General features: G+C 38.7%; 1 protein-coding gene across 6 annotated transcripts in view; it reads left to right on the top strand.

Moving 5' to 3' along the window:
• Positions 1-617: 617 nt before the first annotated feature.
• dis3l2 (DIS3 like 3'-5' exoribonuclease 2) overlaps positions 618-19,460 on the top strand; it is a 103,992-nt gene continuing 85,149 nt past the window's right edge. Inside the window, exons 1-6 of one of the 6 annotated variants that reach the window (XM_016467834.1) lie at positions 618-765; positions 1,712-1,901; positions 1,986-2,380; positions 5,021-5,157; positions 17,139-17,192; positions 17,632-17,733. In XM_016467834.1, the coding sequence (XP_016323320.1) occupies positions 1,717-1,901; positions 1,986-2,380; positions 5,021-5,157; positions 17,139-17,192; positions 17,632-17,733 (873 nt within the window). In that variant the 5' untranslated portion in view covers positions 618-765; positions 1,712-1,716. Of the gene's footprint in view, positions 766-1,711; positions 2,381-5,020; positions 5,158-17,138; positions 17,193-17,631; positions 17,734-19,460 lie in introns of those variants that run through there. The other 5 variants (XM_016467833.1, XM_016467832.1, XM_016467837.1 and 2 more) reach the window with 5 other exon arrangements.

Here is a 19,460-nt window from a genome sequence, read left to right as displayed (position 1 = left end):
CAAATGAAATCACTATAAACAAAATCCATAGATGGATTTTGCATAAGTTATGTTAAGTTTAAATACAACATTTGAATGTAGAAATATTAAATATTTGAAAAAATGAAATAATGAGCTACTTTTTAAAATATGGCTAATCGTAAATCATCTTACACTGTCAATAAGTATGACCAGGGTTGCCAGGTTTTCACAACCCAACTTGGCAACACTGAGCGTGACTGATACTCGAGCCAACTCTGCTCTAACTGTCGACTAGCAGTTAACTAATATTCATAAATTCTCAAGAGAACGTCTCTGAATTAACTGATGCTCGCGCCCCCCTTGACAGGTGCTGGTGTCCACAGGTTGAAAACCCCTGGTGTAGGGGACCAAACAACTGTTCCTTGAAGTGCCCTTCTGCGTCATCATCACGTGCCCACACGGAGGTGCCGTAATCATGCAAAGAGTCTGCGCAAAGGATCATGGGAGCCCGAAGTGTACCCTTCGAAATCCTTCATTCCGAAGGGCCCTTTGAAGTGGCCAGTTTTGAGCACTTCGTTTTGGAACGACCCTTCAATACGGCGGCCATGATTGTTTTCACTGCGAAATGCCCTTCGGAGGGCGATATATCCCGTTTGGAACGCACTGAGGCGTGATATCGCTACGCAAGAGAACTACAATTCCCATGATGCAACGACAGCGTATCATTTATAGGACCCGGAAGAAATGCGCAGTTGGTGGTGTGGTTTTGCAACAGATATTCACTCTGAAAAACAGCTATAGACGGTGAGTTGTTATTTATGTTTATAATTGTGTTTATGCTTGTTAATATAGCTTTCCATTAGTATACATGTGAATTTTATTGAAAGATACTGCGTGTAAATTACTAGGATGAAGCTGTTAAGCTCATAAACGAATAGATTGCCTCACACAATAGTAAATCCCTTCATTGATAAACCATGTATTAAACTAAACTCTAAACATGAGAAATGGGAGTTATGTAAGGCTGTTTCTTCAACTGCAAGCACTTTTATGTCCTAGGGTTGACTTTTATTTAAACTTCTGCATGTTTATCCACATTTTTAAACGTGATGATCTAAACCAGTGGTTCTCAACTTAAGTCCTAGGGACCCACACTACTCTGCACATTTTGTATTCTCTTATCTGACACACTCAGTTCAGTTCATGGATCTCGCTCTCCCAAAGAGCTGATGATCTGAATCAGGTGCGTTAAATAAGTGAGATATAAAAAATGTGCAGAGCAGATCAATTTTTACACAATATATGACTGCATCAGAAAGTTCTGACCCTATTTCTACATCAGTCAATCATTTTACTCTTCAATAAGTTTTTATTATGTATATATATATATATATATATATATATGTATTTATGTATGTATGTTTCAGCAAGTTAGAGTACTTTTTTTATTCTGTATGAAACCGTGTCAATGAAGAGCATTCTTGTTATGAAATATAAGACAGAGAATCCATAATTTATTAATTTAATGTAACATGGGCTAAAATTGACCGTAGTTGAAGAAACCCTTATAAACCTTTTAAACAGTGTGTCACTTTTTTCTAAAACATTTTTCCAGTCATTAAACATTTTAGATTTTTTTTTAAGACATAGTAAGCACGATTCGTTTATATGATATCTAATTTTTGATCTGCAAAACAAAAGCTCTGTTCCATTAACCGGTTGTGACCACCGACATGTTGATTCTTTGCAGAGATTATGGCATCTTCCCCTAAAGTAAAGAGAACTACTAAACCTAGAGATGGTGCACAAAATCTCCTCCGATCCCAGAAGGACGCCTATGCAAGACTTCTGAATCAGCATCAGAATGGCAAGTTTCGTTCTTACTTGCAAGAGTTAGCGAAGCAGCAGGTGGAGGAGAGCATGAGTACATCAGTTAGCAGGTCTGTGAATGTTGTGAGCAGGAGAAAAAAGGGCAATTCAGAGTCATCTTATTCTGTTGATAGCTTATCCTCTCAACAGAGTAGGCAGATGGCTGATGCCTCCATCTGTTTGTACACGGACAAAACCAGCTATCAGGTGACATGCACTGAAGACCAGGGCATAAAGCCTGGCATGCTGGAAAAGCATGCCATAATGGAGCTACATAAGGCTACTGCACCCAAAAAGGTACCCTCAAAACTGCAACACAAGAGAAATGAAGAAGACATCAAAATGAGCTCAAATCTGGTGGGATCTGAGGAAGGTGACAGTCAACAGTTGAGCTGTTCGTGTGGGGAGGAACAAGCAAAGAACAAATCAAAGAAGAAGAGATTAAAAGGAAATTTGGTGAAAAAAGATGAGGGGGAATGTGGTCCTGAAGTTGACCTCATTATTGCTGGGAAATCACCAAATAAAAACATAAAATCTCCTCAAACTCAAGGTACTTACTGAAATGAAGAGCCAGTGTCTCAAAACCAAGCCTTATTTATTTCATATACAGGTGCATCTCAATAAATTAGAATGTCGTGGAAAAGTTCATTTATTTCAGTAATTCAACTCAAATTGTGAAACTCTTGTATTAAATAAATTCAATGCACACAGACTGAAGTAGTTTAAGTCTTTGGTTCTTTTAATTGTGATGATTTTGGCTCACATTTAACAAAAACCCACCAACTCACTATCTCACCAAATTAGAATATGGTGACATGCCAATCAGCTAATCAACTCAAAACACCTGCAAAGGTTTCCTGAGCCTTCAAAATGGTCTCTCAGTTTGGTTCACTAGACTTCACTAGAGTTCACTAGTTCACATTGAGATACAATCATGGGGAAGACTGCTGATCTGACAGTTGTCCACCATGCCACGCCGAATTGAGGCAGTAATTAAAGCAAAAGGAGCCCCCTACCAAGTATTGAGTACATGAACAGTAAATTAACATACTTTCCAGAAGGCCAACAATTCACTAAAAATGTTTTTTCTTCTTTTTCTTCTTCTTATGAAGTATTCTAATTTGTTGAGATAGTGAATTGGTGGGTTTTTGTTAAATGTGAGCCAAAATCATCACAATTAAAAGAACCAAAGACTTAAACTACTTCAGTCTGTGTGCACTGAATTTATTTAATACACGAGTTTCACAATTTGAGTTGAATTACTGAAATAAATGAACTTTTCCACGACATTCGAATTTATTGAGATGCACCTGTATAAAGGCAATGTCTACATTAATCCAGATACATTTGAAAATGGTGCGTTTGTTTTAAAACGCTCTCCATCCACACTAGTATTTAAGTGTTTTCCAAAATTTCTCATCCACACTGTAATGTCAGAAAATTTTAAATTCGTTTTACTGCGCATGCGTAAAGCCTCAAAAAAGCTCACTGGGACGATACAGATGTAACAGACATGCGTTTTCATGCTATTCTTCTGGCTGGATCAGTTTTAGGAAAATATCTCACCATTCACTGTCGCGTTCAGGTCGCACTCACTCACAATTGTATGTCTGATCTAAAATGCAAATGCTGCCATGTATTGCTGCAAACAGTGATCCCGAGTAAATTTTCTGTAATCTTTGCAGGACTGTGATATTAAGAGTGTACAAAGTAACACATCTAGCAATAGTGTGAAAGTGAATAGCACATAACAGGCACAATACCAGTATAAACATGGTACCATTATAAACATATTGGTATTGGTTCAATATGTGTCACATGACTAAACATGCATCATCGTTCTTGAAAGGCTCTTTTTTCACAGTCCACACTACAACGTGAAAACGGCGTTTTCAAATGCATCTACTTTGGAGAGCGTTTTCCTTGACAAAAACACCATCTCAGTGTGGATGGAAGGCCAAAACTGAGAGAAAGATGCGTTTTCAAACAAAAACCTGTTAGTGTGGACAAGGCCTCAATGTATTTGAATTAGTTTGCCAATGTTGTTTCACGTTGACTTAATGATTTGTTCAAAATCAAAGAATCATTTTTGTTTAGATTAAAGCAATATTTCACCCCAAAATAAAAATTCTGTCAGCTACTCACTCTCATGTTGTTCCAAAACTGTACTTTGAAAACTTATGTTTCTTCTGTGAAACATAAAAGGTTTTCTCAAATGTCTTGAGTGTTTTTTTTTATTTTTATTTTTTTATATAGATAAAGTGGAAGTCAATAGTTGTCATAACTGTCCAAACTATTTTTTTTTTTGTTTGTTTTGTGTTCTGTAGAAGAAAGAAATGCATACAGGTTTGGAACAAAATGAGGGTTAGTAAATAATAACAGAAATTTCATTTTGGGATTTTAAAGACATGAAATTGCATATTTAACTTTGGTTTTGATGTATTTCCTTTGGAAATGAGGGGTTGGGTGGAACACAAAAAAACAGGGCTTTTTTGTTGGTTTGTTTGTTTTATGGCTAATAAGTCTTTAAGGTGCCATTCAAACTTGGCTTAAATCTGTTTTGGTGAGGGGTATCGCACCCAGCTGCTGCCCTCTTTTGTTGGCGGTCTGTCAAACTCACCATTGAAAATAGAAGAAGGGTGGAAACTCAAACAACTGTCTCTGTCATTTATCTGTGATTGCCTGCCATGCAAGCCCACTGAGTGCCATGAGATCATAAACAATTGTAATAGGCTGAATTTGTAATGAAAATTGTGGAGTAATTTTACCCACTCAATGTGTGATTTTTAGCTTTGTTAGTCATCAGTATTTTAGCCACTATTCCCGAAACAAACAGACTGTCATTTTTAAATGCGTGTTTTACATGTGCTAAAAGTTAGGAAAACGAATCTAATATACACTAGTCAACATTTGAAGTGGATCAAAACCTTTCATCAAAGTTGTCCTAAAACCAAAATGTGTTCTTGTCTCAGGACAACTTTGATGAACTTTTTTTTATCCACTTCAAATGTTGACTACTGTATACATGGTTTCAAAGCTAATATAAAAAAAAGCTTGGAAAAAAAAAAAAATCATGTGACATACATGAACAAATTTAGTTTTATTCCAAATCTAAATTAACCTTTTTTTTATTTTTTTGCATGTGAGCTGCAGTTTTTTTTTAATCTTTCTTTTGCCTTTCTTTTTACAGCATCAAAGGAAAGCTTACCACAAAGCAATAAAGATAAAGGCACTAAAGGTGGTAGAGGGTCCCGGAAGCAACTGTTTGAGCAGTACATGTGCACTGAGGATGTTTCTGCAGGCCTGGAGAGAGGAGAACTCATGAAGGTGATATAGTACATGTAAACCTATACTTCTGGGTAGTTAACTGTACAAGCCAAGCAATGACCATGTTCTGCAGTGTGACATGCTTAACTTCTGAGCATCTAAAATGGTTTTACTTTTTAAAAACCTTTTTTATACATGCATAATTTGCATAATATAAAAAAACAATGTGGGGGAAAAAGTAGTCAAGTTAATTTTATTTGCATAACGCTTTTCACAATACAGATTATTTCAAAGCAGCTTCACAGAAATAGTGATGTAGTGAATAATGGATGGTTTCCAACCAGTTGAGATTTTCTAAAAGTCTTTTTCACATTATGTTAGTGTACGCTGCTAAAGTTGTATAATATATGTGTGTAAAATTGTCAATTGAAGTATTATGCCATTGCTAAAAAAAAAAATAAAATAAATAAAAAAAAAATATATATATATATTAATTAACTTTATAATAATCGTAACTGAGAGCATGCCTGGAATATTTGTACTTTGCTGAATGAATTTGAAAATGAATTTGTCACACCACAGGACAGTTTAAGTTTAAGCAAAAATAGTTAAAAACAATTGAGACTAGTGACTAACACCTTAAAATATACAATTTACCAGAATTTTAACCCTGGGTACGGCACAGAACCCATTTTTTTTAACCTTCCTTGGAAATCAGATATGCAGATATTATACAATATGCAACCAAACTTAATAACAAATTCAACAAACTTAATAACAAATCCATCTCAAAGTGGATTTTAACCATTTGGAACAAGCACATTATTGCAGAATTCCTACATGGAATTAGGGATGCACCGAAATTAACTGAAGAATAAGCGAAAAGACTGAATAAATTGTAGCAAACATTGACATTTTTGGTGATGAGATCAAATAGCAACCAGCGTAGAGTGAGAGGTGTGCACTATTTACAATGCAGCAAACTCTGTGCTGAAACGGTGTTACTCTTCAGTTTCTCAGTAACATTTTTATGAATTTTTACAAGGCATGGATGTGACAATGTGATATATGCGACAAACATCTTCCCAAATTCGTGATAAGAATCATTTATAAACCTGTTGTTGTCAACAAAAAGATGCGCTAAGACCTTCCTGCGGGTTTCTGCCAAAATAAAAGCTAAGAAAAAGCAAGAACTCCATCAACATTCATAAATGTTAAGAAAGTGCCAGAAGTGGCACAAGAGCAAAAGTGTTCTCACAACAGTCAGGCTCACAGCAATCACACTGCAAACCTACAGAAAAAAATAGAAATAACGTGATCACACCACCACACAATCCCAGCCACCTCACCACCACCATCCACACAGTGAGGGCAACTCAGTGGCCACCATTGGCTTAAGAAACCTACAAAAGAAACAAACAACTTAATTAACAGTGGGCAATGCAGGTGACACAAATACAAGTCAATATTGTAACACAGTCACTATTAACCCAGTTTCTTTGGGACTTAATCTCTCCTCTGCCACTCTGGGTCCCAAATTCACAGAACAAAAGAAAATAAAAAAACAATAACATAAGTATTAAATCTAAAGTAAACGGTAACTGTGCATCGCTCTAACATCCACTATTTTCGACTGGGACAGTCAGGCAACCATCAGTCAGACAATAATCCAGCCACAACACTCCTTAATCGGTGCATCATATGTTCAGTTCACGACGAAGCTCCGGCATTATTTAACGTAACTGCTTATCTGCTGCCATTCTTTTGAAGTGCTATATCATTCTTTTCAACTTCTATATCCACCACGACATCCCCGAAATCAAATGCAGAAGCGAAAGAGCAAACAAACTTCACTACTTCCTTATATAACGCTGGGGCTGCTGGGACTTGTAGTGCCCGAATCATGGTCCCATTACAATCTACCCCCTTAAATTTAAATCGACGTCCCGTCGATTGCATTAGCCCCCTACAACCACGGGCGAAACACTACAGTCGAGTTATTGTTGGACAGCCCCGTCATAGGAAAAATAACCTGACCATTTAGCTGAGTTTCACTAATACATACGGACCGAGGGAGATGATTTGGGTTTGAATGGCATCCCGCTGTTGCCCTCCTTGTACGCCTTGCAACTTCTTCCTGTTGTGGAGGATCTTCAACATAATCCACTGCTGAAGTTAAAGTAGAGTTGGTGCTATCTTCCTGCAAAGGTTGAGATCTAGTTTGAACTTGAACTTTATCTTGAGTAGATACACTCTCAGGCATTGGTGACATCATTACCATGTCTCCCTCTTTATCGCTAGAAATTTCCTGATGGTCAACTAGATCTGAGAGACCAGGATCGTCCGGGGAGGTATAGGCTGGACGCAATTCAGAACGATAAATGTTTCTAATATTACCACCTCCATCTGCCGGAGCAATAGCATACACAGCTCAATGTCCATCTGGACACCGGACCACTTTATAGGGAGTTGAATTTCAGGCATCTTGGATCTTATTCCTGCCTTTTATGTTATGGGCTCTCTGTTACACAACCTGGCCTTCTCTTAACTTTTCATGTCGCACCGCAAGATCGTTTAATCGAGCACGGTGTTCTGTAGCACACTGAAGGTGGGCTCGAGCCTTGTTAAATATTCGTTCCAAATTGTCTTTGTGGTCCACCACCCAGTCTACATCACTCTGGACATAACTATCCAATCCCAACAAGAAATCGACAGGTAAATGGGGCTCTTGTCCAAACATGAGGACATAGGGAGAATACCCAGTAGACTGGTGCTCTGTGGTATTATAAGCAAACACTACCTGAGCAAGATGGTCTGGCCAATGACATTTTTCCTCTGGTGGCAACGTATGCAACAAATCATGCATCGTTCTGTTAAAGCGTTCGCATTGACCATTCCCTTGCGGTCGGTACAGTGTGGTGCGAGTTTTTGAAATACCATACAGTCTGCATAATTCTTGGATCAGCTTGCTTTCAAAACACCGTCCCTGATCTGAATGAATTTGTCATGGTACTCCAAATAAGTAGAACCAACGTTCCACTAAAACATGTGCCACTCTTGCTGCCGTTTGATCTTTAGTTGGGATGGCTTGTGTGAACTTCGAAAATACGTCGGTCAGAACTAGTACATTTTCGAGTCCATTTGATGCAGGTTCCAACAACGTGAAATCAATGGCCAGAATATTTAATGGTCTCTCTGCCATCAGATGTCCCATAAAACTACGTACTTTTGGTCGTACCACTTTAGCTAAGGTGCAGCGCTGGCATTTCTTACACCATTCCTCAATGAACTTGAACATACCAGGCCAGTAACATCGAGTTCTCACTAAACTTGCTGTCCGCTCAATTCCTTGATGGCCGTGGTCATCATGCAGACTTGTGAGGACTCTTTCCCTGAGAACAGCTGGTAACACAACCTGGCGAATTTCTCGATGTCCCTCCTGGGGACAGAATCTCCGATACAGCACTCCCTCTATCTTCACCAGCTTCCCCCACTGCCGTACCAATTCAAGCACCACTGATGACTCTGCTGCTCTCTCCTGTGTATCTGGGGGCCTTTGACGATCCCAATACACAAGGAATCGCCCAATAACGGAGTCAGCTTCTTGCAGAGCACCAAGATTTTCTCTAAGCTGTTCAGGGAGGGCAGAAATTGTTTCACTGACAACTACACGCTGACTGTCATAAGCATACTGATATAACTCCTTCGGCATTGCAGTTGTCATAGCCAATTCAGCTACAGATGCAGCATTTTTTCTAGAAAGAGCATCGGCATTAACATTGGAACGTCCAGGCTTATATTTTATTTCCAGATCAAAATCTGCCAGCTGATTAGCCCAACGCTGCTCCAATGCTCCTAACTTTGCAGTTTGCAAATGGCTAAGTGGATTATTATCTGTATATACTAAGCACTTCTGACCCAACAGGTACTCTCTAAACTTTTCTGCAACAGCCCATTTCAGGGCCAAAAACTCCAGCTTCATTGAACTATATAGTTCTGCATGTTTCGTTCGGACGGTCGTAGTCCTCGACTTGCAAACGTGACTGGTCGACATTTGCCTCCATGCTCTTGGGATAAAACGGCACCCAGACCTTGGTGGCTTGCGTCAATATCCAAAATAAAGGACTTACTAAAATCGTCATAAGCAAGAACTGGAGCATTGGTCAGGGCTGTTTTAAGAGCCTGGAAAGCATTTTCACACGAGTCAGTCCATTTAGCCCCCAAATTAATCTTGGGTCGTTTATTCTTTTGTCCCCTGATCATTTCTGCCACTAGCGTATTCAAGGGGCCAGCAATCTGTGAAAATTTTGTAACAAACCGCCGGTAATAACTAGCGAAACCAAGAAAGGATCGAAGTTCTTGAAGATTTTGCGGCTGGTTCCACTTGGCTACAGCTGATATTTTCTCTGGATCTGTACTGACCCCTGTGGAAGAGACCACGTGCCCCAAATAACGCACTTCTGACCGGAAGAAGCAGCATTTACTAAGTTTTATCTTTAAGTTCTGTTGTCTCAGCCGATCCAGCACCAGCTCCAGTCGCTGAAGGTGTTGCTTAATGGTTGTAGAAAAGATGATCACATCATCCAAATAGAGCAACAAAGATTGAAAACTCTGGTCCCCAAAAATTTGCTCCATTAATCTTTGAAAAGTGCTTGGGGCATTGCACAATCCAAATGGCATCCTATTGAATTCAAAGAGCCCAAATGGGGTGCAAAAAGCAGTCTTAAAACGATCTGTTTCAGCAACTGGTACCTGGTTATATCCACTCGCCAGGTCCAAGGTCGAAAACCACTTAGCTCCAGTCAAGGCATCCAGGGATTCCTCTATCCTTGGCCAGGGATAGGCATCTTTACGAGTTCTCGCATTAAGCTGGCGGTAGTCGACACACATTCTCAAAGCGCCATCTTTCTTCTTCACCAACACAATTGGTGAGGCATATGGGCTACCGCTCTCCCTAATAACGTGACTGTCCAACAATTGTCTAATGTGTGCCTTCACATCCTCAAACTGACTGGGAGGAATTCTACGATATCGCTGACGTACTGGTGCGTCATCTACTAGGGGAATTTGATGATCAAGTAAATTTGTACACCCCAGATCACTATCATTCTTGGCAAAAACATCAGAATATTTCATCAACAATCTTCTCACTTCCTCCTCCTCAACCTCTAAAAGCCCAGACAGTTCTAACCCCTGCACATCAATACTCGACTCTGATGTAATAGTTTGACATTGAACAATCACTGTATTAGGGTCCTGTGATAAATCTCCCTTAAAGAAAATGTCTTGATTTGATTTCATTACTTCAGCAATAACCAAACTACCCAATCTAATTCTTGGTGGCAAATATAGAGGTTCTGTACCAACATTAACTACCGGTACATGAACTACACCTTGTATACATTGCAACAGGGCAGGTGAAATTAACACTCCAGCAGGCAGCCCCCCATCCTATGGACCCTGGGGTTCTAAAAAAACTACCTTACAACTTTGTATGTTCTTCGGACACAAGGCAGGTACTAACCTCATAGTTCCAGCTGGAATCTGGACAGGCTGGCAGGACTGCACTCTCACATAACCAACAAATCCAGGAACGGGGGCATCCTCAACTTGGTGACACTGAGACAAGGCATCTCTCCAACCTAACTCTGCCTGCCTGACCTGTGGAACTGAAAATAGTGCTGGACCATGTTTTTCAAACAGGTCATTATAACACTGTCCAATCACATTCATACCCAAAAGGCCAGGAGTAAGTTCTTTCTTTTGATAAAACAAAGTATCAACAGGATCTTTCACAACCAAGATACCTTGTCCTTGAAGAGTTTGCCCCAACACAGTCATATCTATTTCAAAATAACCCACATATGGTATCTCAAGACCATTAGCTGCTTTTAATTGAAGCCAGCTACATTTTTATTTAAGAGCATTCACCCCCAATTGCCGGAAATGTTTCTCAAAAAACGACTCTGTTACAGTAGTTACCATTTGACCCAGTGTCCAATAAACACAAGATCTCAACCCCTCCCATCCACACAGTTACAATGGGGCATTTGCCCACAAGACGCTGTAAGACAGTAGGGCACACAGGTGTCTGTGAAACTTCACTAGCTCCTTCTGCAATCTGACTCAAAATTGCAGGGGGTGCTATACTATCAGGTTCCCCAACAGAAGTCTCAGTTACGTTCGCCTGAGGTGATCTAGAATTTGACTCACTAGGCCAAGGTGATTGACAAAATCTAGCAATATGCCCAACTCTATCACAGCGTAGGTATCGCCATGAAGTATTTTGCCTAGCTGAAGTAACAACAGGAGGATCATTCTTTTGAGACATAAAACTATCAAGACGCTGGGTAAGTTCATTTATTTGTGCTTGTTGTTGTCTCAACATTTCTTTAACCTCCTTTAATTGTGGCGACTCCTGAAATCTAACCTTAGGCTCAAGTTCAACAACCCTGCCTTGAGTAGCATTACACCATGGCTGAGAATATGAAGCAGCTGCTTCCCTATTCCCCTCTTCCACCCACCTAAGAGCTTCACGTCGAACCTCCAGCAGCGTAGAAGATGGTTTCTCCCTGACAAAACGTTTTAACTCCCGTTTCAACATTACATCTCGAACATATTCAACAAACTGATCACGAAGCACTTTATCAGAATTCGGAACACTGCCTGGATTACTATTAAGAATTGAGTCCATCAATGACATTTAAAGCATGAAAAAATTCAGTCAGCGATTCACCTTCTCTTTGTTTTTCGCTCATAAAACCTCTGTTGTAATTGCACAAATGTCTGTCTCCCCCCCCATACAAATCTCTTAAAACTTCAAAAACAGACTCCTGGAGTTTCCCTAGTATCTGGTGCAAGGAGTTTTATCTCTATTCTGGCCTCCCCCCCACCCCCCCAGATGATCAAGCAAAAACACCACCTTTTCTTTATCAGACCAACCCCTACCCTCAATACACACCTTAGCCTCCTCAGTCCAGTCCTCAGTACTCAAATTGGAGTCCATGTTCCCGTAAAAACGTGGGCACTTCCTCTCCCGAGGCACATAAAGCACCCTGTTAAAAGACACTGGAGATGGAGCATTATTTGCAGAAGGGTGAGGTTGGTTAGAAGCACTGCTACTGGGCAGGGGGCCGCTCTCTCATCAGCTCCTCATTTTGTGCTTGCAAGTTCCGTACTTGCTCTCGCAAGTCTATTAGTTCTTGTTCCATATCTGTTGACAATTTATTTGAGAAGACAGTTCAAGCACAACAGTAGAATCCAAAGTCCGCGAAGCAGAGTCTGCGATGATCATCTTCATGCACGATTACCGTTTACTTAATTACAATCGAAAATCAAAAATTGCACAAATAGCCAGTAAAAAGACACATCACAACCACCTTCGCCGGAAAAAAATGATCCTGCAGACTATGCCAATTGTGGTGGGATGACCCGAAGAGGTCAGTAGTAACCAGGCGAAAGGAGCCATGAGGTGACTTTGAACAACAGGCACATTTTTATTCAGACAGGTCAAAAGTATTAAAACATCACATCACCAATCTTTGATGCAAATACCCACATGAGAAAAATAAAAGTAAAATATAAATGAGAAACAACAAAACGAAAACCAACTATAGAAGGCCACAGGTTACCCAGAAAGTGAAGACAGAAGTGGCACAAGAGCAAAAGTGTTCTCACAGCAGTCAAGCTCACAGCAATCACACTGCAAACCTACAGAAAAAACCAGACAAAAAGATAAAGTGATCAAACCACCACACAATCCCAGCCACCTCACCACCTCCATCCACACAGTGAGGGGGGGAATTCGAAAAGAAAAGATGCGTGTTCGGTATTCGGTCCAGTGTTTCATTTTGTTCAGTTTTGACTTCGGCCAAGAATTTTCTTTTCAATGCATCCCTTTATGGAATCTCAAAAAGCCCAAAATAACTGATTCAAAGTCATCTCTTGAAGCTTTGGAATCTTTAAGAACTTATCAAGCAACAATTATGAAGATTTTAATCAAATTGTCATCTTAATAATTTTATAGTATTTTCTGCTTGTTACCTGATCACTCTGGTAATGAGCAAGTAGACGGTGCTGCCTAAGCATTATTTACAGAACCTGTAAAATGTTATACATTTAAAAACAAATTGCAGTCAGAATAGGATCAGTGTTTAAACAACAAATTAAATTAAATCAATCCTGATGTTGGGACAAGATATGTATTCCCTTTTAATAATCATTAGGATCAAGTAATTCACACACGTTGCCAGATATAACACTCAAGATTTTAAAGTGCCCCTATTATGGGTTATGAAAGGTTAATTTTTTGGTTTTGGGAGTCCCCAACAACGGGTAGACATGCATGCAAGGTCAAAAAACACTTTCATTGTCTTATAATATGCATTTATTTTTACCTTATTTACTCAACGACTTCCAATCGATTCGCTCAATGATTCACTTTGCGTGACGCTCTGCGGTGATTGGTCCGATTGGTCGATTTCATTTCCATTTCATCATGCCTGTAATGCCTGATAAAGCAGCGTTTGTGAGCGCAGTGCTGCTTTGTGTACAGCCGTTACTGGGGAAACCGCTATTTTTACAGCTCCAAAAGCGGCACCTAGTGCAGGGTTCCCACGGGTCATGGAATTTCTGGAATATCATGGAATTTTAAAAGGTCTATTCCAGACATTGAGTCAAGGAATAGGAATTTTCAAGGAAAAGTCAAGGAATTGTATATATTTTTTGTCTAAGTCATGGAATATCAGGGATTTCCATTTGTCGCTTTAAATTTTAGTTTCCATTTATCAAAATGTAATTTTTCTATACCGTATTTTTGTGGACAAAGCAGTATTGCTGATTAAAAACACTACTTTATTAGGTATTACATGGAGCGAAAATGAGAACAAAATGCCATCGAATCGTTTCTGAAGACAGTCAGAATCTTCAGAGGTACATTCATATAATTAATTCATTCTTATATTCATTTGTATAATTCCCTTAGCACTCTTTTAAAACCTCCCAGCTTTTTCGCCCTGTTTTCACTCAAAATGAAACTACTCTGCGTGCTGTGCGCATTTGATAATTAAAAGATGAAATGGTAATACTAACTGTGGGGAATTTTATCATAATTTATCGTCAAACCGGTAATCGTTACATCCCTAATCAGGGATTTTCATTTGTCGCTTTAAATTTTAGTTTCCATTTATCAAAATGTAATTTTTCTATACCATTTTTTTTTTTTATCACATTGTTTCACGCGTTTTGCCTATTGTTATGGTTAGGCTACATGGCTCAACAATAAGAAGTGCTCGGGACAGTTGATGGATTTGTCACTTGCCTGATCGGGCCGCTGCTGCGTCGTCACGAAAGTTTATCATTTGCATGTGTTTTTAAGCCTTGTTAATTTAAAAATTCAAGCGATTTAAAAGCATTCAGGCACGAAAGACAACTGCATTCACTACTCGTGCGCCGTGTTCTGTGTGAACAGCCCACGTACAGACAGCTGCGAGCCCTGAATTGAGTTTTCTTTCTGCGTCATTAAGAGTGGCCAGAGATGCTGAAGACGGACGCAAAGAGGAGAAAATACTATAGCAGGCAGAACAAGATCACTGTTCATGATGCGCGAAATATAGGAATCCTAAATATTGAATTTTATATAAATGTGTTTCTGAGGGAAACTGGCTTTTTTCAGAGAAGTTTACATGTCGTTTTCTTTTCATCTTGCCTCTGTATAATGCATTTAAATTTGTTTTGATACCTCAGTGCTGCTGTGTTTACAGTAGTAACCAAGGAAATGCTGTATTACTGTTCCATAAGCACCACCTGCTGGCTGAGAGTGAAATTGCATCTCGTTCAGCCCGCCTGCAGTTTCTGTTTCATGCACGTTTTATGTAGCATAATTTCACAAATCTAAAGTCACACCTTTCTGTTTTTGTTTCATATTTTGAAATTATAAAGTCTAATATAAATTAAACATTGCACGGTTTTTTGTTTTTTTTTTGGATCTTTAAATTTAATGGATATTTTTTGGGATACCTTTATATATTGAGAATTGTAAAATGTTATTGGTATCTAAAATATTGGTGTCATATAAGCTTATTTATGCCTATTAGAATACAAGATAACATGGATAAAAATGATAACAGCAATTATTTTATTTATTTTTTGTGGCAGGGACAATGAAAATATTGGCAGAGCAAGTAATAATTTGAAACACTGGTCTGACCGGGGCAATAGAAAAAATACTTAGCGTTGAGCCCTTGGACTATTTTGTAGCATTGGCTACAAAATGACCACTTCAAAGACAGTGTTAAAAGTAGACGACAGAAAAGCAAAAACCACCACCAGTGTGCAACATCCACTTGGATGATGCGACGGCAGCCACAGGACAACGGCGCCAGTGCGCTCACCACACACCAGCTACAGGTGGAGAGGTGAAAGAGTCATAGAGCCAGTCAAGTGGATGGGGATTATTAGGAGGCCATGATAGACTGACCCATGATAGGGCCAGTTGCGGCAATTTGGCCAGGACCCTCTTACACCCCTACTCTTTTATGAGAAGTGCCATGGGATTTTTAATGACCACAGAGAGTCAGGACCTCGGTTTAACGTCTCATCCGAAGGACGGTGCTTTTTTACAGTATTGTGTCCCCATCACTATACTGGGGCGTTAGGACCCACACAGACCACAGGGTGAGCACCCCCTGCTGGCCTCACTAACACCACTTCCAACAGCAACCTAGTTTTCCCAGGAGGTCTCCCATCCAGGTACTGACCAGGCTCAATCCTGCTTAGCTTCAGTGGGCAGCCAGTCTTGGGCTGCAGGGTGATACGGCTTGGGATTCATTTTAAAAATGACTCGTTTAAATGATTCAGAGTCGACACTTTCTTTAGAGAGACAATAACTTTATACACTTTCAGATTTAGGTGCACTTTTCAGATTTAAAACTTTGCAGGATGTTTTCATTCACTTAGAGCTGTGTTACACACTGCATGAAAGTAAATTTTCAAAAATCCATAATAGGGGCACTTTAATATCTATTTTAGCTAATAGGAGAAAATTCCCCAAAGTATTCAAAGGTTTTTAGGAAAAAAAAAAAAAAAGATTCTTAAACATCTTTAGTTTTATTTTTAAATAACTAAACCTGGCTATAGCCATAGAAGTTGGCATTGCATTAAATAGAAAAGGAGTAAAAATAAAATACATTTTAACCTGAAATCTTAAAAAAAGTTAATGTTGTTTGTCAACTAAACTTTACTACTTACTGTGCAGTTGTATATACTGTACACTGCCTGCTATTTTTATTTAAATGAGTTAGCAAAACAGTAGGCATCCTTTACCCAATATTCCCATATTCCCTTTTAATTTGTTTAATTAATAGCGTGTGCTTTTCAGGCGAGAGCAGCAGAGTGATAGCTGCTGGTACAAGTCTTTTAGTCCCTATATTTTTTTTTTCTCAGTGATCTCTTTGTCCCCACAATCAAAATAATATAAGCAGGTAAATCCGTGAATTAAAAACACAAATTTGTTCAGATAACAATAGGGGACAGTATTGCAATTCCTTACTGGCCTACGCCACAAAAATATGCAAAATCCAAAACATTTATGGATGATAATTGAAGGCAGATTAAATTTTCATAAATGCTTCAATTTCTTTTTTTATTTACCATGGTCATCGGCAGTTTTATTCATTTTTGATGTTCTAAAGCCAAACGGTTTTCACTAGGGGAAAAAATATCTATATATTGGGTTGTATTTGATTATTATTTATTTATTTTTTTTTCTTATCGATGCCCAGACAGTTTCATTCAGTTTCGTATATATTTAGTATATTTGGGTTACTTCTCAAACAACATTGTTTTCATGTAACATGCTTCGTTTTATCCTGGAAATTTTTCTCTTGTTCTCTCTGTTTAATATTTCAAAATAAAAATAACAAGTGGACTTAAATTTTACATGGGCTTATTATGGTCATTTATTCTGTAGAGTAAAATCTCAAAATGGACAACTATTTAAACAGTTGGCATAATTCAGATATTTAAATGTCATTCTCTTTAAGGGAGTACTGAGAATAAACCCTAAGAAGTACATGGAAGCTTTTGTCCCGTCTCCTGTGAGTATTTTTTCACCCTTGCACATACTATTGAACATATACAGTGTACCCTTAAGTTAAACATACTATCGAACATTGAGTTGTGGTCAGAATTATTACTGGAACAATCCTCCTCGCCATGCATTTGCTCTACCCCCTCTAATTTAGCCTCTACCACCTCTAAATTTTTTTTTTTTTATGTAAGCTCAAAAGTGTAAACAATGCAGATTTATTTTCACAGCCTTCTTTGCTTATGTTTACCAAGGGGGGCAAATAGATCTGACCACAACACAAATGGTTGCTAGCATAATCATGATTCTCATTCAAAAGTAACTGACCAGCTCTTTTTGATTAGTAGTGGGTGTTGCTTTGTCATTGTCCTAATTCTGATTAAGTGTAACTCTCATTTGATGCAAATTTTAATTGTGAATTGTATGTGATTTGATTTTTTTTGGTACAGGATGGGTCAGCTGATATCTTTCTGGATGGGATTGCAGCTCGTAACAGGGCTCTCAATGGAGATGTTGTTGTGGTGAAAGTCCTCCCCCCTGAACAGTGGAAGGTACTTTATCAAAATGTACTTAAATTTGGACAATTAAGTAATTGGGAACTTATTCGATCATTTTTAGTGTTCTCTACCCATCTATTCATGACTTCCTGACATGGATTATAACTTCGGGAGCAGAAAAATGTATTACCTCACATAACTCATTGCTAATTGTTATGGCTAATTGTGCAGTGATTATTTCCAGAGAAATATCAGTATCATGTTTCAATGCATCTCTTTGTAAAAGCCAGTATAGCAGTATAGTTTCCAGTCACCAAATATAAATTTCATTGAACTTTTGAGATGTTGATAACAAATTTTCAGTGTAGTCTCAATGTGAAATAAAAAAAGCTGCATGCATAATGAAAGATGTAGCAAATGCTGTTTAAAATTGTATTAGAAGACGAGTAGTATGTCACGCTGCATGTCAGCTTCTCTTTGCATATATTATTAATAGAGTGCTGTGAAAATGTGTTTGTCCCATCCTGATTTCTTCTGTTTTTGTGTATATTTCATACTAGATCTTCAGATGAAATACAACATGAAACAAAGGCAACCTGAATAAACAAATTTATATATTTATTTATTTAGCAATCCAACACCTATCACCCATGTGAAGAAACTAATTGACCTCTTAAATTTAAAATCTGGTTGTGCCCCTTTTAGCAGCAATAACTTCCCATCTCTAATAACTGGAGATCAGTCTTTGACAGTGCTGTGATGGAACTTTGGCCCACTCTTCTTTGCAGAACTACTTTAGTTCAGCCACACTGGGGGGTTTTCATGCTTGAACTGCCCATTGCCACATTATCTCAATTGTGATTGAGAAGTCAGAAGTTTGACAAGGCCACTTCAAAAATGTAATTTTCCTTTTTTTGAGCGATTTAGAGATGGACCTACCCCTGTGCTTTGAATCATTGTCTTCCCACTAAAGAAGTGGGAAGTTCTCCCCCACCCCCCCACGGTGATACCGGTATTATCGGTGTTGTCACACGTCGATTAACCGGTGGGAAAATTTCCTCACCGTCACAACCCTGCTTCCCTCATAATCCACTTATGCTTGAGCTTCAATTTACAAACTGAAGACTGGGCATTCATGGATTTTCTGGTAGATTATCTCAGAATTTATGTTCGCCTTAATTATTGCCAGTTGCCCAGGCTCTGAAGCAGCAAAGCATCCCTGCACCAGTACAATGCCACCACCATGCTTGACCATAAATATGATGTTCTTTTTGTGGAATTTGGCATTATTTAACAGGACCCCTGTCTTCCAAAAAGTTCCACTTTTGACTCATCAGTCCACAAAACATTCTCCTAAAAGATTTGCGGATCATCATTTTGGCATTGACAACATTCAGATTCAGCTTTTCTTTTTTCTTTTTTTTTTTTTTACAACATACAAACCAGAATGCGAACATGAAAACATATCAATTCAACTTCCCCACCTACCCTCCCTCCCTCACCCACCCAACCTAAAAAAAAAAATCAGATGAGCCTTAATATTTTCTGGGTTAGCAGTGGTTTTTGCTTCACCACTTTTCCATGGATGACATTTTTGGCCAATGTCTTTCAGATAGTGGAGTATCTATGAAAATGCTTTCATAATGGGTCCTGGACTAAATGCAAACCAGGGCCTGTATTCACAAAACATCTTAAGGCTAAAAGTAGTTCATAACTTGCAGATTTAGGAGAAAATCTTAAAGGTGCCATAGAATGCAAAAATCACTTTTATAAGGTGTTTG

The sequence above is a fragment of the Sinocyclocheilus anshuiensis genome, unplaced genomic scaffold, assembly GCF_001515605.1.
Source record: "Sinocyclocheilus anshuiensis isolate Anshui unplaced genomic scaffold, SAMN03320099.WGS_v1.1 scaffold1009, whole genome shotgun sequence".
In the NCBI taxonomy this organism is placed as follows: Eukaryota; Metazoa; Chordata; class Actinopteri; order Cypriniformes; family Cyprinidae; genus Sinocyclocheilus; species Sinocyclocheilus anshuiensis.
The sequence above is the reverse complement of the archived record's forward strand: the minus strand, read 5'-3'. Positions and strand labels throughout refer to the sequence as shown.